Raw genomic sequence first — 22,217 nt, forward strand, 5'->3', positions numbered from 1 at the left:
ATCTTTTCTGTCTCTTCCAACTTCCTGTTCCCTCTGCAATCCTTTACCGTGCCTTCAAACTGAGTGTCATCTGCAAATTTGGATATAAACTCTCTTCCATTTCCCAAGTTATTGAGTATATCTAAAAGGCAGAGATTCCAGTAAGATCCTTCAAGAACACTTCACCATCACAATGAGAGTAATATTCTCACTATTCATACTTTCTCAGGATTCTCGGGGGGCTTGACAGGGTAGATGCTGAGATGATGTTTCCTCTTGTGGGAGAGTGTCGGACCAGGGGGACTAGATAATCAACGGGTAAATTAAGATAAAGATGAGGAGGAATTTCTTCTTTCAGAGGGTAGTGAATCTGTGGCATTCTTTACTGCAGAGAACTGTAGAGGCTGGATCGTTAAGTATGTTCAAGGCTAAGATACAGAGTTTTAATCAGTAAGGGAATCAAGGGTTTTGGGGATAAGGTGGAAAGTGGAGTTGAGGATTATATCAGATCAGTTATGATCCCATTGAATGGCAGAGCAGACTCGATGGGCCGAGTGGCCTACTTCTCCTACGCCCTATAGTTTCCTGCCACTCAACTCCAATTACAAACCTACATTAGGTTCCCTCCAATTGGTACCACTTTTTTCCCCCAATGATCTCTTATATGGAAACGCATGTGGAAAATTGAGTTGAAACCCAAGATCAGCCATGATCTTATTGACTGGCAGAGTCGGCTTGACTGGCTGTATAGTCTACTCCTGCTCCTACTTCTCTTGTTCTTGTGGATTCAATGGAAATGAGCACAAAGCACCACAAGTATAGATACAGGAATTTTATTTAACATTTTTTGTGTACAAACGTGTTACAAATGCCTTAGGGTTTCTTCAAATATGCATCCTTTTCATGCCTAACTAACCTTAGAAAGTGACAGAGATCTAAATCAAGTTATCCAAAAGATAAACTAAAAATTATATTCTTTTTCCTCCCTCCTGTGTAGATGGGGCCTCTCATGTGGAACATTCTTGTAAAATAAGAAGGAAATAAAGTAGACAAAACAATGAGTAGATAATCAAGTGAGCAGTGCTACTGCAGGGTGCACCAGCTCCAATGGAACACATTCACAAACTTATACTTATGTCAATTCAACTGACAATTCAAAAATGCAAGGAACAAAAGGCTTCTACACAAGATTTGAATAAGTACTATTTATATAATTTAATCCTGATTATTTTAATAAATAACTAACCCACATCCCTGGACTGTGCAGGTGGCTGAACAATTACAACAATACATTAAGAGCGGGTTACAAGGGTTTACAGTAATTTGGTGAAGGGAATTATCACGTTCTGCTCAACTACAGAATTATATTACAATACTTTAACCAACCCTTGATTTCCCCATCCAATTATTTTCTTTAAATTATCATTGGCAACTGTTCCATACAGTGCCTGAAAAAATTCCCATTTTTGATTACTCAGTGTGATTTCACAGCAGATCATTATAACTACATGATCAGTTAAAAAATAACAAATGGAATCTCCAGGTAATTATTAATACGAAAGCACTGACATTTGGAGACTGAAACTTGCTAATGAGTCTACAGTCACTTCAAAGGCATCTGTGTTGACAAGAAACATTGAGAGGTTTCAGCTGTTAAAGAAAGTCTTTTTTCTGCTGTTCTGATTCCAACATTGCTTTCTGCCAGTCTTTCAACACTGGTAACAGTTTAAACATTGCACCTGTTTTTTTGTTGAAATACTGTTCAATGAATTTCTGCACACATCCTCTAGAGATACATCAACGTGGATGATGGATGGGCAACATTCTCCATCTCCTTGGGTTTGGGGGAGACCCTTGGAGAATAGCATTGAGATAGATGATCAGCCATGTTGAATGGTGCAGCAGGCTCAAAGGGCCAAATGGCCTAGTCCTACATTTCTATCTTTTGAAATTTCTCTGACTGAAATGGCAACATATATGGAAAGTTGATACCAAAGTATGTTTGGGCAGGATTATGATGTGAACCTTTGTTCTGGAGTTTAGAATGGTGCAGGTTGCTTTACAGAAGATACTTATTAACAGCAGTGAGGAATAGCTTTTATTACCATTACTCAGAGTGGGATGACATGCGTTTCCAGAGGGGGCAGTGAGCCATTTAGACTGCCATACATTTCCGCTGGTTTTTAAAACACAAATTTGAAATATTATACACGGAATAGTATTGAGAGAGCAAACTAGTAGTGCCATTTTAAGGAAGGTATGTTGAAGTTGTATAATGGTATAGCCCATATTACATATTCCTGACCTTAGAAAATGGGAGATGCTGAGCTCGCCATTTCACCACAGGTAATGAGAGTACACAAAGGTTTCGCAGCTAGGTTTTAATGAAGAGTTTGCACTCAAACATTACCATCTTCCTATTTCAGATGTTGATTGACCCACTCTCCATTTCGAGTACTTGATAACCTATTTACTTGCTTCTGAAATCCTTCCTCATCCAGCATCTGTTTATTTTCCATAATTCTCCTTCTGGAATTTCAGCAGCTATGATCTAAACTGGTCCCAGTTTTTAGGTGACTGGAATGACTTTTGTGTCTGGAAACATTCTCCTCTCCTTATTGAGAGAACAGCCCAATGAATAGAGCTGAGGAGGAGGGCCAACATTTCTTGGGTATTGCTACATGTCTAAATCATTAGTGTCTGCTGTTGAGCAGGTACACTGTGCCCGTCATTGAAACAAGCACACTATGTCTGTCCAGCTGCAGGTGTTCAGATTACTTTAGTTTTCTGAATTCAATACTCATGGATGGTCAGTGATGAGGGAGCACCGCACTGTCGGAAATTCAGTACTGAGGAATGCTGCGTTGCTGGAGGGCCAGTACTGAAGGAGTGTGCACTGTCAGAGGGTCAGTGCTGAGGGAACGCCACACTGTCAGATGGTCAGTACTGAGGGAGCGCTGCACTGTCAGAGGGTCATTACTGAGGGAGCGCTGCACTGCAGAGGGTCAGAGCTGAGGGAACGTCACACTGTCGGAGAGTCAGTACTGAGGAACGCCGCATTGTCGGAGGCCCAGTACTGAGGGAGCGCTGCACTGTCAGAGGGTCATTACTGAGGGAGCGCTGCATTGTCAGAGGGTCAGTGCTGAGAGAACGCCGCACTGTTGGAGGGCCAGTGCTGAGGGAGCGTGCACTGTCGGAGAGTCAGTACTGAAGGAGCGCTGTACTGTCGGAGGATCTGTACTGAGGGTGTGCCGCACTGTCGGAGGATCTGTACTGAGGGAGCACCGCACTGTCGGAGGATCTGTACTGAGGGACCACTGCAATGTCAGAAGATCTGTACTGAGGGTGTGCTGCACTGTCGGAGATTCAGTACTGAGCGAGCACTGCACTGTCGGACGGTTAGTACTGAGGGAGTGCCACACTGTTGGAGGGTCAGTACTGAGGTAGTGCCACACTGTTGGAGGGTCAGTACTGAGGGAGCGCCGCACTGTCGTGAGGGTCAGTACTGATGGATCGCTGTACTGTCGGAGGGACAGTGCTGAATGAGTGCCACACCGTCAGAGGGTCAGTACTGAGAAAGCGTCACTGGATTTAAATAAAATCACTGAGGTTTGGAAACCTTAGTCTCTTGTAAGAATCACTAGTCCTGAAAAGAAAATCTGTTCAACATCGATTCTTAAGACATCTGCAATGAGATGTATGAGATTTGATGAATATCAGGACCAACATCCACTGCCTCATGATTCCAATCTGACATTTCCAGCATGGATCCAGACTCAAGAAGGTGCAATTCACCACATTACTGATCGTGCACGCTGGATCCCAATCTGAAAGACTGAGCCAAAGAGACCAAACTTTTACTGATCTCTGCGGAGTGCCTAAAATTGCTTTAGGCTGAAAGAGGGTAAAAATTAGTCAGCGTTCCACATCCTGATCATTATTCAATGACCCTTCTAAAAGAAATATAGGAAAATATGGACTAGTCTGTGATACCCCAAGGTTGAGTCCCTATCAATATTCAACATCTAGCCTTACATATTAAGAACTGTTACATGGACAAGGAATAGGAAGCTGCTGGTGCCTGTGGCATTGTATCCCAGTGACAGTATCAATGGGGATTTGTACCACAGTAAAAGTTACTGCTTGTGAAACTGAATTACAGCAAGAGCTGCTGTTACCAGAGGAGTTGAAGGAGAAAAACAAATGATTCATTAGTGTACAGTTTTATTAAAAACCCAAATGCCAAACTGTAACCATTTGTGGCGCCGTGTACTGTGTTCTTGGCACTGAGAAGCTTCAGGGTTGACCTTCCTTAGGTCAGCTCAAGGTGCAGATAAAGTTGATCCTCCAACCTGGATTAGTGCACACTGGTAATGTGGAAGAGGGAGATTAGTGTTTAGGTAATACAAAACCTCAATAATAAAATTGGTACACATGTTAGAGGACCACCAGCTTACGTTAATTGTGTATGGACTTCAGCACTAAAATGCCCACTGCTGAAGATGACATTTCTGAAGTTTCTGAAATGTCTCTTGGAAAGTATGAAAGCTAGCAGCTCAAACTCAGTAAACTTCATTCAGCAGAAATTGTCTAACCCCAGCCCAAAACAACCAGCTCCTGGGAAAAACAGAACATAAATTAGTACTGGGAAATTTATTACATCAACTTTAAGTTCAACATGCCTGCATGTTAAATTCCATTGTTAAAAAGGGCTGGAATGTATTAATATGGCAAAAAAAAACTGTTGGAAAGTGACCTGCTGCGAAGTTGTATTCTAATGATTATCTCCTGTACAAACAGAAGTGCAACCATTGGCACAGTCATGTATTGCTCACGCATTTCAACCTGTACGTAGCCTTCTGCAGATAAGGAAATTGCGTAAGGAGCTGCATAAATGACTGTCAAGTGCATTTTTCTCAGAAGCTTTTCCGCTGTCATACGTCTGCTTTGGGTTGTGTTTATGTCTAATTCCCATATTCATTTCCATCCACAATGGCTAATAACATATAAGTTCCAATAGGAGGCAATAACTTTGTTTCTATTCATTGAGGAATTGTTAAAATGAATGAAAAAAAAAACTGAGAATTATCTACCTCCTTCATATTTGAGTATATCATTAAGATATCTTTATGTCTAGTTGTTGTAGCATGTTTAGATTATCACTCTGTTGTACACTGCCCTCTGGTGTATATGAATAGGAAAGCTCAATATGGGTCCATACATAAATTGAACTGTATTCTATTCAGGATTGTTCTAAAACACACAGTAAACTTGGTCAGAGACTGGGTTAAACCAGAGACATATGATGTCCCATGATTAATGAAGTTGTAACAGAGGTGAGCATTTTATTGTAGTGTTGATAGCTGCTTGCTGCTGCATTCTGTACTCAGATGATACTTCCTACACCTCTGTTGAGAAAAGGATGCTCTGGCGTTTACTGTCTGGGGTTGGAATGGTCTCCAGTTGCAGGAAGTAGAGCAGAACTTGCACCTGGAAAGATTAAGATGCATTTCAAATATTCAGAGTAAACAGCTCGTTAGATCTACATTGTGAACAGTCAGAAAAAACACAAGATGCTAGCAAGCTCATGGGCTCCAATCATTTTGGTTATATTATATCATAATATAACTCATTATATAGTATTTCTAATTCAGGTACGACATGCCATTAACTTTACTGCAGCTAGAATCTGAGGACAGGACGAGCCATCCGGGTTTACTAAAACACAAAAAAGTTGCCAGGATTCCTGTTCACGTTGGCTAACCATATGTATGAAGTTTGTTGAGGCCAGGATTAGATTTGTCCAGTCCCCCATTTCCTTCAAACAGCTTTTCAATATTCATCACTGGGTCACGGGAATAAAGAATGATCATGATCAGCCATGATCTTACTGAATGGCGGAACAGACTGGAGGAGTTGAATGGCTTACCCCTGTCCTATGAAAAAAGTACCTCGAAGAATGTAGAACTGTATGTCAGCATCAGCAGTTCCAGGGTTGAATCATAGGAGGGAGGAATAGATTTAAAAATCTTGAGCTAAAGAGTGCTGTGGTGACAAATTATGTTGCTGGGTGGAAGTAGGAATGTTTATCCATAGAATTTCACATTGAGCTTCTATTGTTGTTCATGCTGTGAAAGGGAGGCATTGAATGGAAGTTTACAGCAGGAATGTAAAGCATATAGCAAGTCAGTCTCCTGATATACCTAGCATTGTGATTTCCCTCGTTGGAACTTGTTTATGTAGCAGCTGACAGTTCTTCTGTAGATCACCCAAATGGCCATTGTCTACGTCTCAAGTTCAAAAATAATCTACGACCTTCCAATCTTCTATGGTATTAATGCAACATCAAGATGTGGAGTTTCTGCATGATGTTCACCCAGATATTAGTGTAATCTGGGCAGAATTCAATTAAATGGCTCTAAACATTGCAGAAGTTTAAACAGAAATAAGTGGCTTCCACAACCATGTTATGGTGTAGTAACCATAATCTTTTATGCTGGTTCAAAAGTCCATTCAGGCGAAGCAGTTTCTTGGGCAGCACGGTAGCATAGTGGATAGCACTGTGGCTTCACAGCGCCAGGGTCCCAGGTTCAATTCCCTGTTGGGTCACTGTCTGTGCGGAGTCTGCACGTTCTCCCCGTGTCTGCATGGGTTTCCTCCGGGTGCTCCGGTTTCCTCCCACAGTCCAAAGACGTGCAGGTTAGGTGGATTGGCCTTGATAAAATTGCCCTTCGTGACCAAAAAGGTTAGGAGGGGTTATTGGGTAACGGGGATAGTGAGGGCTTAAGTGGGTTGGTGCAGACTTGATGGGCCGAATGGCCTCCTTCTGCACTGTATGTTCTATGTTCCCACGAACAATGCCCCCAGGTCAGTATTGCAAATTTCTGTCGTTTGCACCCGTTTGTGGATGTTTATGACATTCTGCAGAGTTCCTGGGTGCCCAGACATGCATAGTTACATGAATCCAGCATTAATCAACTCCAATGACCAGTGATCAATTGAAGGTAGACTTAGATCTGCTTCTACTACTGTTGCTGCCATTAATCTAGTTTAGCCAATTACAGTACTGTGCAACTCAACTGTGCGGCTTCAATTGACAAGTGGTCACAGGTCTTTGCACATCAAGGGCAGGGCAAAGTATTCAACTGAGGCCAACTAAAGCAGAAGACCAAATTAACTCAGTCAGCTGAAGAAAGATTAATTCCTGGAAATTGCATCTTTACGATGCTGAAGAATGCAGAGTTCCAGCCATAACTAGATTTCAATTCTTATGTTTCTTGATTGTGTTGATTCATGGGTGATTTTATATTCAGGCTTATGATGAGCTTTGCATGGAAATTGGGGGAAGTCTCCTCTTAACACCAACAGTGGCCAGTGCATTCTGGGAACATTTTGTCAATTGTGCCCTTCGTGGTAACTCCACATCCTGGTGCTTCCCGTGTTTGTAATTTCTACTCTACTTCCAGAACAGAACCTGTAGAGTGAAGAACTATTCTTCATTTTAGTCAAAATATCGCTGGCATCAATTTTGTATGGAGAAAATAGCTTTGCATTTGAAGAGCCAATTTTTCAGCAATAAAAACATCCCAAGAATGAACATGTAAATTACCTGTGACATCACCTCTAGTGACCAGCTATCTGCCATTGTGATCGCCTGTGTGGGGTTTGTTGGTATTTTACTGTCTTTTTCAGAGGGTCTCAGCAGAGTGGGTCCAAAGACAGTGGCCAGGTTATGCAATGACATCTTGTTGATCTGCTCTTTCTCTGCCACCCTGTTGAGTTGAAAATTGCCATCAGGGTGAAACTTGGACAGAAGGAAACATTTATTCTGTATTATTTTTCATTCTTTGAATGAGATCCTTTCAGGCAGTCACCTTCAATGTGCTCATTTGAAAAAAAAGTTATTTTCCCATGAACAACAATTACATCACAGAAACAAGATGGAATGAGTGATTTTTAACTATGGAACAAACAGGAATTAAAATGTGATGTTGGGATATTACTGAAGCACCCTCTGTAAGTGTCTTTTGAACTTAATTCACCAACATTACTGGTTTCACTGACATCTCTCAAGTGCTTAGAGTAAAGCAATGACATAGATAATGATGTTTATAGCAGCATAAAAGAATATTGAGGCATCAATTCCTCAATTTACGAGTCTCACTTTCCCTCTTATTATCAGTTTGGCTCAGTGGTTGCACTCTTAACTTCTGAATTGAAAGTTTGTGGGTTCAAGCCCAACTCCTGGACTTAAGCCCTTAACTGAAGCTGACACTTCAGGCTTCAGTGCAAAAATTAGGGAATGCAGCAGTCTGGTGAGCTGTTTAAAAAAAGAGTCCAGTCTGTCTGTCAGATGAACATAAGAAATTCCATGGCACTAATAAAAGAGCAGGGAATTCTTCTGGTGTCCTTGTTTGGAACAGTTAAATTCAGGAAGTGTTTTAGCTAATAAGAAGAGGCCACAAAACCTTCGCTGTTAGTGCCAGCCTCAGAAGGTACTTGGCATAGATCTGAAAAAATTAGGAAGCAGATGTCAGATTTGGGAAGTTCTTGTTAATGCTAAGTCTACCTAATTGGAAGAAGTAACCATTCCAAATATGCAGACTTGCATGTCGCCAGAGTGAAAGAAAGATATAAAATGAGCAATGTTAAAATAGATACTTCAGAACTTGATAGGACCCAGCTATCCAATCCTCTCAGGATTGAAACTTGTGACACAATAAATTCCCTGATATCATGACGTGTCAGCTTGGCCCGAGTATATGCATAACTATCAGTAACTATGGTTATACTAACTATTAGTATACTTATATCATCCCTAAGACATGAAAGCGATCATAATCTGTTTAAATCGAACCTTACCTTTCTGTTTACTTGAAAAGTGAACCTTGCTGAACCAAAAGATGGCTGTTGCAGGTCACATGATTCACAAGTTGACTACTGTTACAGGACAAAAAGGTAAACCCTCATTCTTGTGGAATCTCACACCTGCTGCTGTGAGGACAAATTACAATCAACAAAACCAGGAACTAGCAGACAAATTGTCTCCCCAGCTTGGACTATAACAAAGGGAGCGCCACTGAAACTCATTATACCTGTAGAGATGCTCCTGCAGAGATGCTATCTACCGCTGATGGTAAACAGTGGATTTTGACCAGAGGCATAGAAAATGGCTGCTCGTCTGCAACTGACTCATTAATGGACTACATCACATTACCTAAGCTTCTGGCCTTTGGAAAGTTTTAATATTACATTTTGAGACTCACAACTCTGTCTGGTGCCTAAACTTCAGTCTGCAAACGTTGAAGCAGGACTCAAGGCTGACCAACATGTGGTGAATAAGACTGAATAAGAATATGTCTGTGAATAAGACTGCATGCAGATAGCAATGCAATCTCCAACCAGCTCGTGGTGACAGACCTTGGTCACATGAGGCGGCAAATTCATCAGTTGGCAGAAAGGCGTACACAAGGCCAGTCACACATCGGGTAGTTCTAGAGCAACCTAGTTTGTATAGCATTCTGCCTGTTATCCTTCCACGTGTTAAATAATAAATCATCATTCTAAGTAACTCAGCAACATTTCTGAGAGTGTCATTGCTTCAGCAAGACCACAGAACACAACACAACAGTCTGCATCAAGTCTAAGCCTCCTCGAACTCTGTTTCTCTGCTGCTGTCTGCCGAGCAGACCAAGTCTCTCAATACCAACATCACCTCGCTGCATCACCATCAACTTTGAAGGAATTATGCAAAAACCCTGCTTCTGCTAGCTCCTCCATGAAGGGGAGGTCGTGTCTCACTAACTTGATAGAGTTTTTCGAGGAGGTCACTAAGATGATTGATGCAGGTAGGGCAGTAGATGTTGTCTATATGGACTTCAGTAAGGCCTTTGACAAGGTCCCTCATGGTAGACTAGTACAAAAGGTGAAGTCACACGGGATCAGGGGTGAACTGGCAAGGTGGATACAGAACTGGCTAGGCCATAGAAGGCAGAGGGTAGCAATGGAGGGATGCTTTTCTAATTGGAGGGCTGTGACCAGTGGTGTTCCACAGGGATCAGTGCTGGGACCTTTGCTCTTTGTAGTATATATAAATGATTTGGAGGAAAATGTAACTGGTCTGATTAGTAAGTTTGCAGACGACACAAAGGTTGGTGGAATTGCGGATAGCGATGAGGACTGTCTGAGGATACAGCAGGATTTAGATTGTCTGGAGACTTGGGCGGAGAGATGGCAGATGGAGTTTAACCTGGACAAATGTGAGGTAATGCATTTTGGAAGGGCTAATGCAGGTAGGGAATATACAGTGAATGGTAGAACCCTCAAGAGTATTGAAAGTCAAAGAGATCTAGGAGTACAGGTCCACAGATCACTGAAAGGGGCTACACAGGTGGAGAAGGTAGTCAAGAAGGCATACGGCATGCTTGCCTTCATTGGCCGGGGCATTGAGTATAAGAATTGGCAAGTCATGTTGCAGCTGTATAGAACCTTAGTTAGGCCACACTTGGAGTATAGTGTTCAATTCTGGTCGCCACACTACCAGAAGGATGTGGAGGCTTTAGAGAGGGTGCAGAAGAGATTTACCAGAATGTTGCCTGGTATGGAGGGCATAAGCTATGAGGAGCGATTGAATAAACTCGGTTTGTTCTCACTGGAACGAAGGAGGTTGAGGGGCGACCTGATAGAGGTATACAAAATTATGAGGGGCATAGACAGAGTGGATAGTCAGAGGCTTTTCCCCAGGGTAGAGGGGTCAATTACTAGGGGGCATAGGTTTAAGGTGAGAGGGGCAAAGTTTAGAGTAGATGTACGAGGCAAGTTTTTTACGCAGAGGGTAGTGGGTGCCTGGAACTCACTACCGGAGGTGGTAGTGGAGGCAGGGACGATAGGGACATTTAAGGGGCATCTTGACAAATATATGAATAGGATGGGAATAGAAGGATACGGACCCAGGAAGTGTAGAAGATTGTAGTTTAGTCGGGCAGTATGGTCGGCACGGGCTTGGAGGGCCGAAGGGCCTGTTCCTGTGCTGTACATTTCTTTGTTCTTTGTTCTTTGTTCTTTGAACTCTCACTGGACCCTGATGTTCTGGACTCTGGCAAACACATGAATTAACATCCATATCTGTGGTGGTTTCTCTTGAAGTTACTCATAGCTGTAAAAACTCCCCTTTCCTATTATCTTATTGTGTGCATGTGTGAAGTTGCGACCATTTCCCGGGTTTGGATGTGTGAATTAACTATACTTCTGATTTAACCCTAAAAAGAGCTTTTGTAAGTCACTTTAAAAATTGACCTCATAACGGTGGGTTTAGTGAAACATACCACAGCTTATTTTATAAACCACGTCTGCTTATGGACAGGTGGCGAGAAAAAAAAAAAAAGGAGTTCAGTTATGCCTCCCTCTCCTGTTCATAACACTTTTTTCTTATGAAAGCTGATAAATGCTGTTGAACGCGGGTTTCCTGTGGAACAACACATATAAATGTATAAAAACATCCATTCTCTAAATAGCCTGCCTCCCACAACCAAATATAGTCATTGCTTCACTGCTGTTTATGGGACTTGGTTCTGTGCACATTTGGTGGCTACATTTCCCTACATTATAACTGTGATTCCAGGTCAAAAAGTAAAGCAGTTTGAGGCATCTTGAGAATGTGATATAAATCAAGCTGTATTTTTAAGGAACGATGCACAAGAAAGCCACACAACTTTTAACAAAATCCTCTTTTTTAAGGCCCCATGGATAATGCCATTTTAAGAGTTTCCATATTTCCTCAATTCTGCTTCGGCCCATGACTAGAAATGCACAAGAATTTGTTTGACAGATTACAGAAAATCTACAACATTTTTAAAGAGCTAACTAGATTTGCTGACAGATGTAACTACAGGCATGGAGTTACTTTATATTGCTTCTAGAGGGGTGCTAATGCCAACAGCTCCAAATATCTTAGCCTTAGTGAATCAAGCACCCAACACCCCACTGAAGTGTATAATAATAATCTTTATTGTCACAAGTAGGCTTACATTAAGTAGTAAAGGTGTGGAATGCCCTGCCTGCAACAGTGGTGGACTCGCCAACACTAAGGGCATTCAAATGGTCATTGGATAGACACATGGACGATAAGGGAACAGTGTAGAGTGGTTTAGAGTGGTTTCACAGGTCGGCGCAACATCGAGGGCCGAAGGGCCTGTACTGCGCTGTAATGTTCTATGTTCTACATTAACACTGCAGTGATGTTACTGTGAAAAGCCCCTAGTCGCCACATTCCAGTGCCTGTAGAGGTACATGGAGAGAGAATCCAGAATGTCCAAATTACTTAACAGTCTTTCGGGACTTGTGGGAGGAAACTGTAGCACCCGGAGGAAACCCACGCAGCCACGGAGAGAACGTGTAAACAAGGGCGCAATGGTACAAATGGTTATCTATAGCCACAAATCTTTCCATATTTTTATATTTCCGATACCTCTGGATCAGAAATAGGAAGGGGAACTCTGACTATTTCCACTCTCCCAGGGCTCTTAAGGTACCCCCAGCTATTGATCAGGGATTAAGCCAGACAGTTTAAATTAAAAAAAAAAAAATTTTTATTAAAGTTTTCAAACACAATTTTTCCACCTTACAAATCAACAAAAAAGAGAACTCAATAACTAATAAATAACATAATTTAAATAAAATAGTGACATAACAAAGTAACAAAAAATAGTGCTCCCCCCCTAACCAGAACAAAACAGGTTCTCTCCCCCCCCCCCCCACCCTCTGGGCTGCTGCTGCTGCCGATCTATTTTCCCTTAACGTTCCGCGAGATAGTCAAGTAACGGTTGCCACCGCCTGGAGAACCCCTGAACCGATCCTCCCAACGCAAACTTCATCCGTTCCAGTTTTATGAACCCTGCCATATCGATGTCCAGGCCTCCACGCCGGGGGGTTTCGCTTCCTTCCACATGAGTAAGATCCTTCGCCGGGCTACCAGGGACGCAAAGGCCAGAATATCGGCCTCTTTCGCCTCCTGCACTCCCGGCTCATCCGCTACCCCAAATATAGCTAACCCCCAACCTGGCTTGACCCGGACCTTCACCACCTTCGAAATCACTCTTGCCAATCCCCTCCAGTACTCATCCAGTGCCGGACACGACCAAAACATATATGTGTGGTTCGCCGGGCTTCCCAAGCACCTCCCGCACCTTTCCTCCACCCCAAAGAACCTGCTCAGCCTCGCTCCCGTCATGTGTGCTCTGTGTAGAACATTGAATTGTATCAGGCTAAGCCTGGCACACGAGGAAGAGGAATTTACCTGTGATGCCCACAGACCCTCCTCAATCTCCTCCCCCAGCTCTTCTTCCCATTTTCCCTTCAGCTCCTCTACCAGCGCCTCCCCCTCCTCTCTCATCTCCTGATATATTTCGGACACTTTGCCCTCCCCGACCCATACCCCCGAAATCACTCTATCCTGGATCCCCTGTGTCGGGAGCAGCGGAAATTCTCTCACCTGTTGCCTCGTAAACGCCCTCACTTGCATGTATCTAAAGATATTCCCCGGGGGCAACTCATACTTTTCCTCCAGCGCTCCCAAGCTCGCAAACGTCCCGTCAATAAACAAATCTCCCAATCTCCTAATTCCTGCCCGATGCCAGCTCTGGAACCCTCCGTCCATCCTTCCTTGGACAAATCTATAGTTGTTCCTGATCGGGGACCACACCGAGGCACCCGTCACACCCCTATGCCGCCTCCATTGCCCCCAGATCCCTAAGGTTGTTGCCACCACTGGGTTTGTGGTATACCTTTTCGGGGAGAGCGGTAGCGGCGCCGTCACCAGCGCCTTTAGGCTTGTTCCTTTACAGGACGCCATCTCCAGCCTCTTCCACGCCGTCCCCTCTCCCTCCCTCATCCACTTGCGAACCATCGCCACATTGGCGGCCCAGTAATAATCGTCCAGATTCGGCAACGCCAGTCCCCCTCTGTCCCTGCTGCGCTGCAGGAACCCCCTCCTTACCCTCGGGGTCTTCCCTGCCCACACAAAACTCATAATATTCCTATCTATTTTCTTAAAAAAGGCCTTAGTGATCAAAATGGGGAGACATTGAAACACAAAAAGAAACCTTGGGAGGACCATTATCTTGACCGCCTGCACTCTGCCCACCAATGAAAGCGGCAGCATATCCCACCTCTTGAAATCCTCCTCCATCTGCTCCACCAGCCGCGTCAGATTGAGTTTGTGTAAAGTTCCCCAGCTCCTGGCTACCTGAATCCCCAAATATCAGAAGCTCCTTTCCGCTCTCCTCAACGGCAGGTCGTCTATCCCTCTTCCCTGATCCCCGGGGTGTACTACGAAAAGCTCACTCTTCCCCATATTAAGTCTATATCCCGAAAAATCTCCAAACTCCCTCAATATCTGCATAACCTCTGTCATCCCCTCCACAGGATCCGCCACATACAGCAGTACGTCATCTGCGTAGAGTGACACTCGGTGTTCCTCTCCCCCTCTAACCACCCCCCTCCATTTCCTAGAGTATCTCAACGCTATGGCCAGTGGTTCAATTGCCAGCGCGAACAGTAATGGGGACAGAGGGCACCCCTGCCTCGTTCCCCTGTGTAACCGAAAATACTCCGATCTCTGCCGATTTGTGACTACACTTGCCAAGATAGTTTTTTAAATTGTCTCAATGTCCAATCAACCTGTTATACGTCTCTTACTGGATCAATTTTTCCCACAAGAGATCAAACAACATCTGTGAATGTACTAAATATTTGGCATCTTTTAAAGTAACCAAAAAAATAATTTTTCCATTTCCTGCCTTCTTTGAAGAAATTTAGGACAATTTCCACCAAGGTCATAACTTAGGGCTGTTTTTAATGGAAAATACGATAAAGTCTAAATCACAATGTGAGATGCATGACTGGCGATGTTATAAGCTCCAATAATAGTTTGCTGACATATTCTAGGTAAGTCCAGCAGAATTCAGCCCCATAAGGCCATAAGAAATAGGAACAGGAGGAGGCCGTTCAGCACTTCAGGCCTGTTCCGCCATTTAATAAGATCATGGCTGATCTGCCACTCACTAAGTGGACTGAACTGATCTCTCCACACACCTTCACTACTGTGCAGCACTACATTCTGTATGCTTCACCCGATGTCTATGTCTTTACATTGTGTATTTATCGTTATGTCCTATGTTTTTCATGTATGGACTGGTCTGTCTGGACTGCACGCAGAACAATACTTTTCACTATACCTCAATACACATGACAATGGATCTAGAACATAGAACATACAGTGCAGAAGGAGGCCATTCGGCCCATTGAGTCTGCACCGACCCACTTAAGCCCTCACTTCCACCCTATCCCCGTAACCCAATAACCCCTCCTAACCTTTTTGGTCACTAAGGGCAATTTACCATGGCCAATCCACCTAACCTGCATGTCTTTGGACTGTGGGAGGAAACTGGAGCACCCTGAGAAAACCCACGCAGACACGGGGAGAACGTGCAGACTTTGCACAGACAGTGACCCAGCGGGGAATCGAACCTGGGATCCTGGCGCTGTGAAGCCACAGTGTTATCCACTTGTGCTACCCTGCTGCCTAAGTCTAAGTCCACTTTCCTGCCTTTTCTCTGTAACCCTTACTGATTAAAAACCTATTGATCTCAGCCTTTAAATGTTCAAGAACTCAGCCTCCACAGCTTCCTGGGGTAAAGAACTCCAAAGATTCACCACTCTTTCACAGAAGAAATTCTTCCTCAAATCCATATTAAATGAGCACCCCCTTAATTCTGCGACTGAGCCCTCTGGTCCTAATCTATCCCCATGAGTGGAAGTATCCTCCCAACATTTACCCTGCCTGATACCCTAAGAATCTTATATGTTTCAATCATATCACCTCACATTCTTCTGAATGCCAAGGAGTAAGGACCCAACTTGTTTAATCTTTCCTCATGTGGCAGCCCCTCTCCATACCTGGGATCATTCTAGTCTGGATCTCAGTATGACAATGGTATCATCGTGAGTCCAAATATATTAGAGAGTCATCAAGGGTAGCAAAAGTACAATTTTCATTTAATTTAACTTCACACTCATACCACTTTTCTCCATCTACTCTATGATTCAGATCCATTGCTCAATACGCAAAATTGTGGCAAGGTATTGTTTGAGAGGTTTTCTTGTGATTGGGCCATTTCGCCTCCTCCAATCTGATGCTGTGGGATACATAGAACATTCTTTGTTCCAGTCCTAGTCAGGCTTCAACCCTCACCGCTTTTTCCAGTACAATGATGATAGTATTGGTGGCCTTTCATACTCTTGCCTTGATCTGGAAAATTTCATCAATATCCACCTCCTTCTCTCGCTACCATATGGTCTGACTCTTCCCTTTCTTTCCTTGACTCCTCTGCCTCCACTTCTGAGAATAGGCTATCAACCAATGCTCACTGTAATCTCACTGACTCCAACAGTTATGTTGAACATCCTTCTTCACACCCTGCTTCCTGTAAGGACACCATCCATTCCCCAGTTTCTCTAACATTGTCGACTCAATTTGGATAACGTAACCTTCCATACCAGAAATTCTGATGTGGCTTTGTGTTTCCTCAACCAAGGATTCCCTCTACATCATGATTGAAAGGGCCCACTAACTATATCCTTTTTATTTCATGCACTTCTTCTATCATCCTTTCCCCTCTCTTCTAGAACCACAACAGTGTTCCCATTGTCCTCATCTTCCATTTCATATTCAACAAATCATCATCTGCCATTTCTGCCCTCTCCAGCATGATGTCCCAGCAAACACATCTATTTCTCCCCATCCCTTTTGGCATTCCAAAGGGCCATTCCCTGTGACACATCCTGGTACACGTCTTAGCCACTCTTTTTATTATTAAGGAGCAATTTAGCGTGGCCAATCCACCTAACCTGCACATCCTTGTGTTGTGGGGTGAGACCCACACAGACACAGGGAAAATGTGCAAACTTCACACAGAGTAACCCAGGACGGTATCAAACCCGGGTCCTCGCTGCCGTGAGGCAGCAGTGCTAACCACTGCACTGCCCTTTCTCAGCCGCGCCTAACACTTCATTCCTTCCCTACAGCACCTTTCCATACAAATGTAAATGATGCAACATCTGTTCTTTCACCTCTTTTCTTCATACCCTCCAAGGGTCCTCAGGGTGGTGTCCTAGACCCAACCACCTGCAGCTGCTTCATCAATGACCTTCCTTCCATCAAAAGATCAGAAGTGGCGATATTTGCCGATAATTGCATAATGTTCAGCACCATTCGTGACTCCTCGGTTACTGAAGCAATCCATATCCGTATGCAGTAAGACCTGGACAATAAGTTAGTCAGCTTGGACTGACATGTGGCAAGTAACATTTGCGCCAAACAAGTGCTAGGCAATAACCAGCTCCAACAAAAGAGGACCTGGCCATCACCCCTTGATTTTCAATGGCCTTACCATTGCTGAATCCTGGGTGTTACCACTGACCACGAACTGAACTGGATTAGCCATATAAATACTGTGGCTACAAGAGCTGGTCAGAGGAAGCCAGGGTTGCATTTCATCTGAACCTGATGATTTATCCACTTTCAAGAATGCTAAATAAACTTTAAGATTTCCTCCCTCATTTTGTTTATCCCTTCTAATATTGCAAACTTCTCCTCAACTACAATGCCTACTTCGTCTCTCTCACATGTAAAAAAACAAACACAAATTATCCATTAAGAACCAAGCTCATGTCTTCTGCCTTCAAATGCAAGCTTTGGTTTCTAGCTGGCCCTACCCTTTCCAGATGATCAGTTTAGCCATGATGATCTGTGTCGTCAAATATTATGCTGACACTGACAGCCCAGGTTCACGCAAGAACATTTGGTGAAAGTACTGGAGGTTAATAATAATAATAATAATAATAATTTTTATTGTCACAAGTAGGCTTACATTTACACTGCAATGAAGTTACTGTGAAAAGCCCCTAGTCGCCACATTCTGGCGCCAGTTCGGGTACACAGAGGGAGAAATTCAGAATTCTCAGCTGGTACGAGAATTGAACCAGCACTGCTGGCCTTGTTCTGCATCACAAATCAGCTGTCTAGCCCACTGAGCAAAACCAGTCCCTGCATAGGAACCAGGGGGGGGGGGGGGGGCGCTCCACTGGTTGGATTCATACCTGGCATGAAGGGTGATGATTGTGATTGTTGGAGGCCAATTATCTCAGTCCCAGGACATCACTGCAGGAGTTCCTCAGGCTAGTGTTCGAGAATGAATGGCCCAGCTCTGAGTTTAAGGTCATGTCCCATTGTCCCAGAATTCTCCACCAGAAGAAAAAGTTTCTCTCTTTCTACCCCATTAATTCCTTTCAAATTCCAGAAACATAAATCAAAACACCTCTTACATTTCTATAATTCCAGGGAATATTCTTTATAATTTTAAACAAATATTTTTATTGAAATTCACATTTTTACTTTGTACAGGAGATTCACACGGTTGTTATTTACAATATTTTCTTTTTCTACTGTCTCCAGGCCTTATCTTAAGCCCTTTCCTTCGCCATAGGTGGTTTATTTGTCATTTGTTCTGCTTTCTGCCAGCCAGTCAGTGGGTGATGCTGCTAATGGCCAGCCGAGCAGGATTCTCTGACGGGCGATTAAGGAAGCAAAAGCAAGGGCGTCAAGCCCTCTTCCCCATATGGAGTTCTGGCTGGTCTGATACCCCAAAGACAGCCACTCACCCCCCGTAACCTTGGACATCGCCTCAAAGAAGGCTGTCCAGAACTTGACAAGCCTGGGGCAGGCCCAGAACATGTGGGCGTGGCTGGCCAGGCCTCCCTGGCACCGTTCACACTTGTCCTCCACCTCCGGGAAGAACCTGCTCATTCGGGTTCCTGTCCGGTGTGCTCTGTGCACCACTTTCAGCTGCATGAGGCTTAGTCTTGTGCAGGAGGAGGTTGAATTGGTCCTGCTCAGTGCTTCGCTCCAGAGTCCCCCCGACTTCTGTCCCTAAGTCCTCCTCCCATTTCTCCCTTGTTCCTTCTAATGTTGAGCGCGTCCTTTCTAAAAGTCTTCTGTAAATGTCCCCGCAGTTTCCTTTTTCCATACTATCTGCATCCAGTAGCTCCTCCAACATTGTGTCACTCGGGACTGTAGGGTAACTCGTCATCTCGTTGCGGAGAAAGGTCTTGACTTGTAAATGTCGGAGTTCCTGTCCGTTCAGTAGTTCCAGTCTCTCCGTCAGCTCTTCTAAAGTCATAAGTCTGTCCCCCATGTAAAAGTCCCTGATTGCTAGCAAACCCCCATCCTGTCGCCACCTCTTAAAGTGGCATCCAGCATGGTTGGTGGGAACCTGTGGTTGCCACCTCTGGTACACAATTCTCTAGTCTCTTGACCAGGACTTTTGCGAGTATTTTTACATCCACATTGGGTAGCAAAATAGGTCTGTATAATCCACATTCCGTTGGGTCTTTGTCTTTTTTGGGTATCAACGATATGGCGGCCTGAGTTAGCATTGGAGGCAAAGTGTCCGTCGCTAGCGAGTCTGCAAACATTTCCCGTAGGTGCGGGGCGAGGGCTGGTGCAAATGATTTGTCGAAGTCCATCGGGAACCTGTCCCGGTGCCTTCCCCATCTGCACCTCCTGGTGCTAGCTTTCCCCACTAGCCACCTCCCTGGGCTGATCTTACCCCCTCCTTATGCCCGATCAATTGCCATCCCCTCCGTCTCTCCTTCCCCTGCACTCCACTGCCCTCGCCCCTTCCCCCACTGTGAGCTGGTGCTCTTGCTCAAAGTGAGGCAGTACTGTCTCGTGCAAACATTATTCATGTCCATCACTTTTCTTTCTCCGTTCTCTCTCTGCATCTTCCTCATCGCTGCCTTGTCTGATTTTTGTCTAGGCCATTCGTCCACACAAACTCACCTGCCTCTGCCGGGTGGTGAAGTAATGTTCTTTGTTCTGGAATGTCACAGAACCTGGCTGGGAATAGCATCCCAAATTTTATTCCATTTTTGTACAGTGCCGATTTTGCATGGTTGAACTCGGCTCTGCGCTTTTCCCCAATGTCTTAGTACACCCGTATTCTGTGTCCTACCCAACTGCTCACTTTTGTTTGCCGAGCACAACACAGGAACCTGTCCCGAACCTGGTACCTGTGTAGTTTGGCGATTATCGCCCTTGGTTGCTCCCCGGCCTTGGGCTTCGGTTGGAGTGACCTGTGTGCACTGTTGATCACCAGAGATTTGCTGAAGCTGTCCCTTCCAACCAAGTTGCCTAGCATCTGGGCCACACAGTCTGCCGGGTCCATGTCCTCAATCCCACTATCCGAATGTTTTGGCGCAGAGACTGGTTCTCCTGATCCTCGACTTTCCCCTTCAGGCTCCCTGGGTCGCCACAAACCTTTAAAAAAATTTCTTCCTCCAAAGTAACAATCCTGCTGCTCTGGTCAGTCAACACCTTTTCAAGCTCCTGGATCGTCTTCCCTTCAGCCTCCAGCTTCTTCCCCATTCCGTCGATCGGCGACTGCATAGCGACCAGAGCTGTGCCACCTGGATCTCCACTTTGATTGCCTCCCTTATCGCAGTCAATTCCTTAGTCAGGAATGTCTTCCATCCCTCTCCGGGGTTGGGGGGGGGGGGGGGGGGGGGGGGGTCAGCCCGTTGTCGTGGTCATTTGTCTCCCTCTTGCGGGGATGGCCGGGGACCCCTCGACTCATGGGTCCGTTGGCTTGCTCGCTTGCTGTTCCGGTCCTTTTCCATTACTTCTACCTTCCCTGCAGTCTCTTGTGCTCCCACTTACTGGCATATTGCTCCTTTTTTCTTCCTTTTCTGTTCACGGGTAGAATGAGTCCGAAGCTTCGGTCTAAATTCGTCCAAAAGTGCCTATTTTACTGTGTTCTGGAGGAGAGCCACCTGATATGCGACTGCTCAGCACATCCCGTCACCGGAAGTTCCCTCTCTTTATAATTTAACCCTATGCCACATTCTGGTGAATATCCACTGCATTCCTTCGAAGATCAATATAATATAATTATATTCCATTAACGTTTTTACTGTTGTACCTGACCACTATATTTTAATGAGCTGTATGCATGGATCCCTTGGTACCTTCACTGCTCTTACGATTTTCACCATTTAAACAATACTCATATCTATTCCTTTTTGTTCCAAAATAGATAATCATACAATTAAATTCATCCGCTACAGTTTCATCCACTCACTAATCTAACAATGTCTCTTTGTAATGTTATTCTCCTACACTCCTTACCATATCACTAATCTTTGTCTTCTTCACAAACTTGAATATATGGCTCTCTGTTGTGTTATATTCAAAGTAATTGACAAATATAATGAATCACTGAGGAGTCAGCAACTTGGATTGTCCTTCCAATTTGAGTGCACAACGCTAGCCTCATTCTTTATCTACCTAACAATGTAGGGAGCCTGAATCTGTACAGTAAGTATGGAGAGACTTAGGGTTGAAATCAGGCTCGTGTTTAGGGGTAGAAAGAAGATTAATGAAGCACGGGAGATATTTCCTCTGACTCACCTCTTCAAATGATCCAGCAGGAACAGGAAGGTAATGAGATTAGGTTCTGGCAGTGAAAGCAGCAGATTCAGCATGCAGCTCTCCTTAGCAACTGGATCGGACAGTGCTGAAAATGAACAGCAATGTAAGTTTCAGAATTTCAGATTTCTACTCCACACGGAACTAATGCCAGTGAACATCAATTCATTCTTTGCCCATCAGAAAAGTGTTTAAAACTCAACATGTGGGGAAGATGCAATTCCACTGAGTTTTGAAACACTGGTGCTTAATGTCTTGGAGTGGGAAAATATAGGTCTGATCTCAAATCCCAGAGACAGGTTATGAGGCCCTGGTGTTTCTCTGGATGTGGGAGGTAAAAATTACATGGAATAATGCTGCCCTGGTTTCTGAGCATCGGCCTGCCCTCAAAGACACAGGATCAGGCTGAACCAGATTTTACTGGGAGGAAACAGAGAGTGTACGAAAATAATCTGCTGGTATTCAGATAATGTAGGGCAGTGTAAGAAACATTTAGTCAACTTCTAGAAAATCCAAGTTCCAAAAAACGCTTAGAGGAACAACGGGGTTGATGTGCACATAATGAGAGTAAAAAGCAAGTGAGGAAACTTCATCAACATACACTGGGGATAAAACATTAAGGAAGATGATGATCTTGTGCTGTGGTACTGAATATTTCAGAGCAGAAAGCTGTAAATCCAATCTCATCCATGTTTCG

The 22,217-nt window shown here is 44.2% G+C and overlaps 1 protein-coding gene across 1 annotated transcript in view; it reads right to left on the reverse strand.

Moving 5' to 3' along the window:
• Nucleotides 1–796: 796 nt before the first annotated feature.
• The window catches only part of LOC140410916 (breakpoint cluster region protein), a 464,596-nt gene continuing 443,175 nt past the window's right edge, over nucleotides 797–22,217 (reverse strand). The window contains exons 21-23 of the mRNA XM_072499748.1: nucleotides 21,503–21,608; nucleotides 7,589–7,751; nucleotides 797–5,469 (exon numbers count right to left, since the gene is read on the reverse strand). Of these exons, the coding sequence (XP_072355849.1) occupies nucleotides 5,380–5,469; nucleotides 7,589–7,751; nucleotides 21,503–21,608 (359 nt within the window). The 3' untranslated portion in view covers nucleotides 797–5,379. The remainder of the gene's footprint in view (nucleotides 5,470–7,588; nucleotides 7,752–21,502; nucleotides 21,609–22,217) is intronic.

Source organism: Scyliorhinus torazame, chromosome 1 (genome assembly GCF_047496885.1).
Source record: "Scyliorhinus torazame isolate Kashiwa2021f chromosome 1, sScyTor2.1, whole genome shotgun sequence".
Taxonomy (NCBI): domain Eukaryota; kingdom Metazoa; phylum Chordata; class Chondrichthyes; order Carcharhiniformes; family Scyliorhinidae; genus Scyliorhinus; species Scyliorhinus torazame.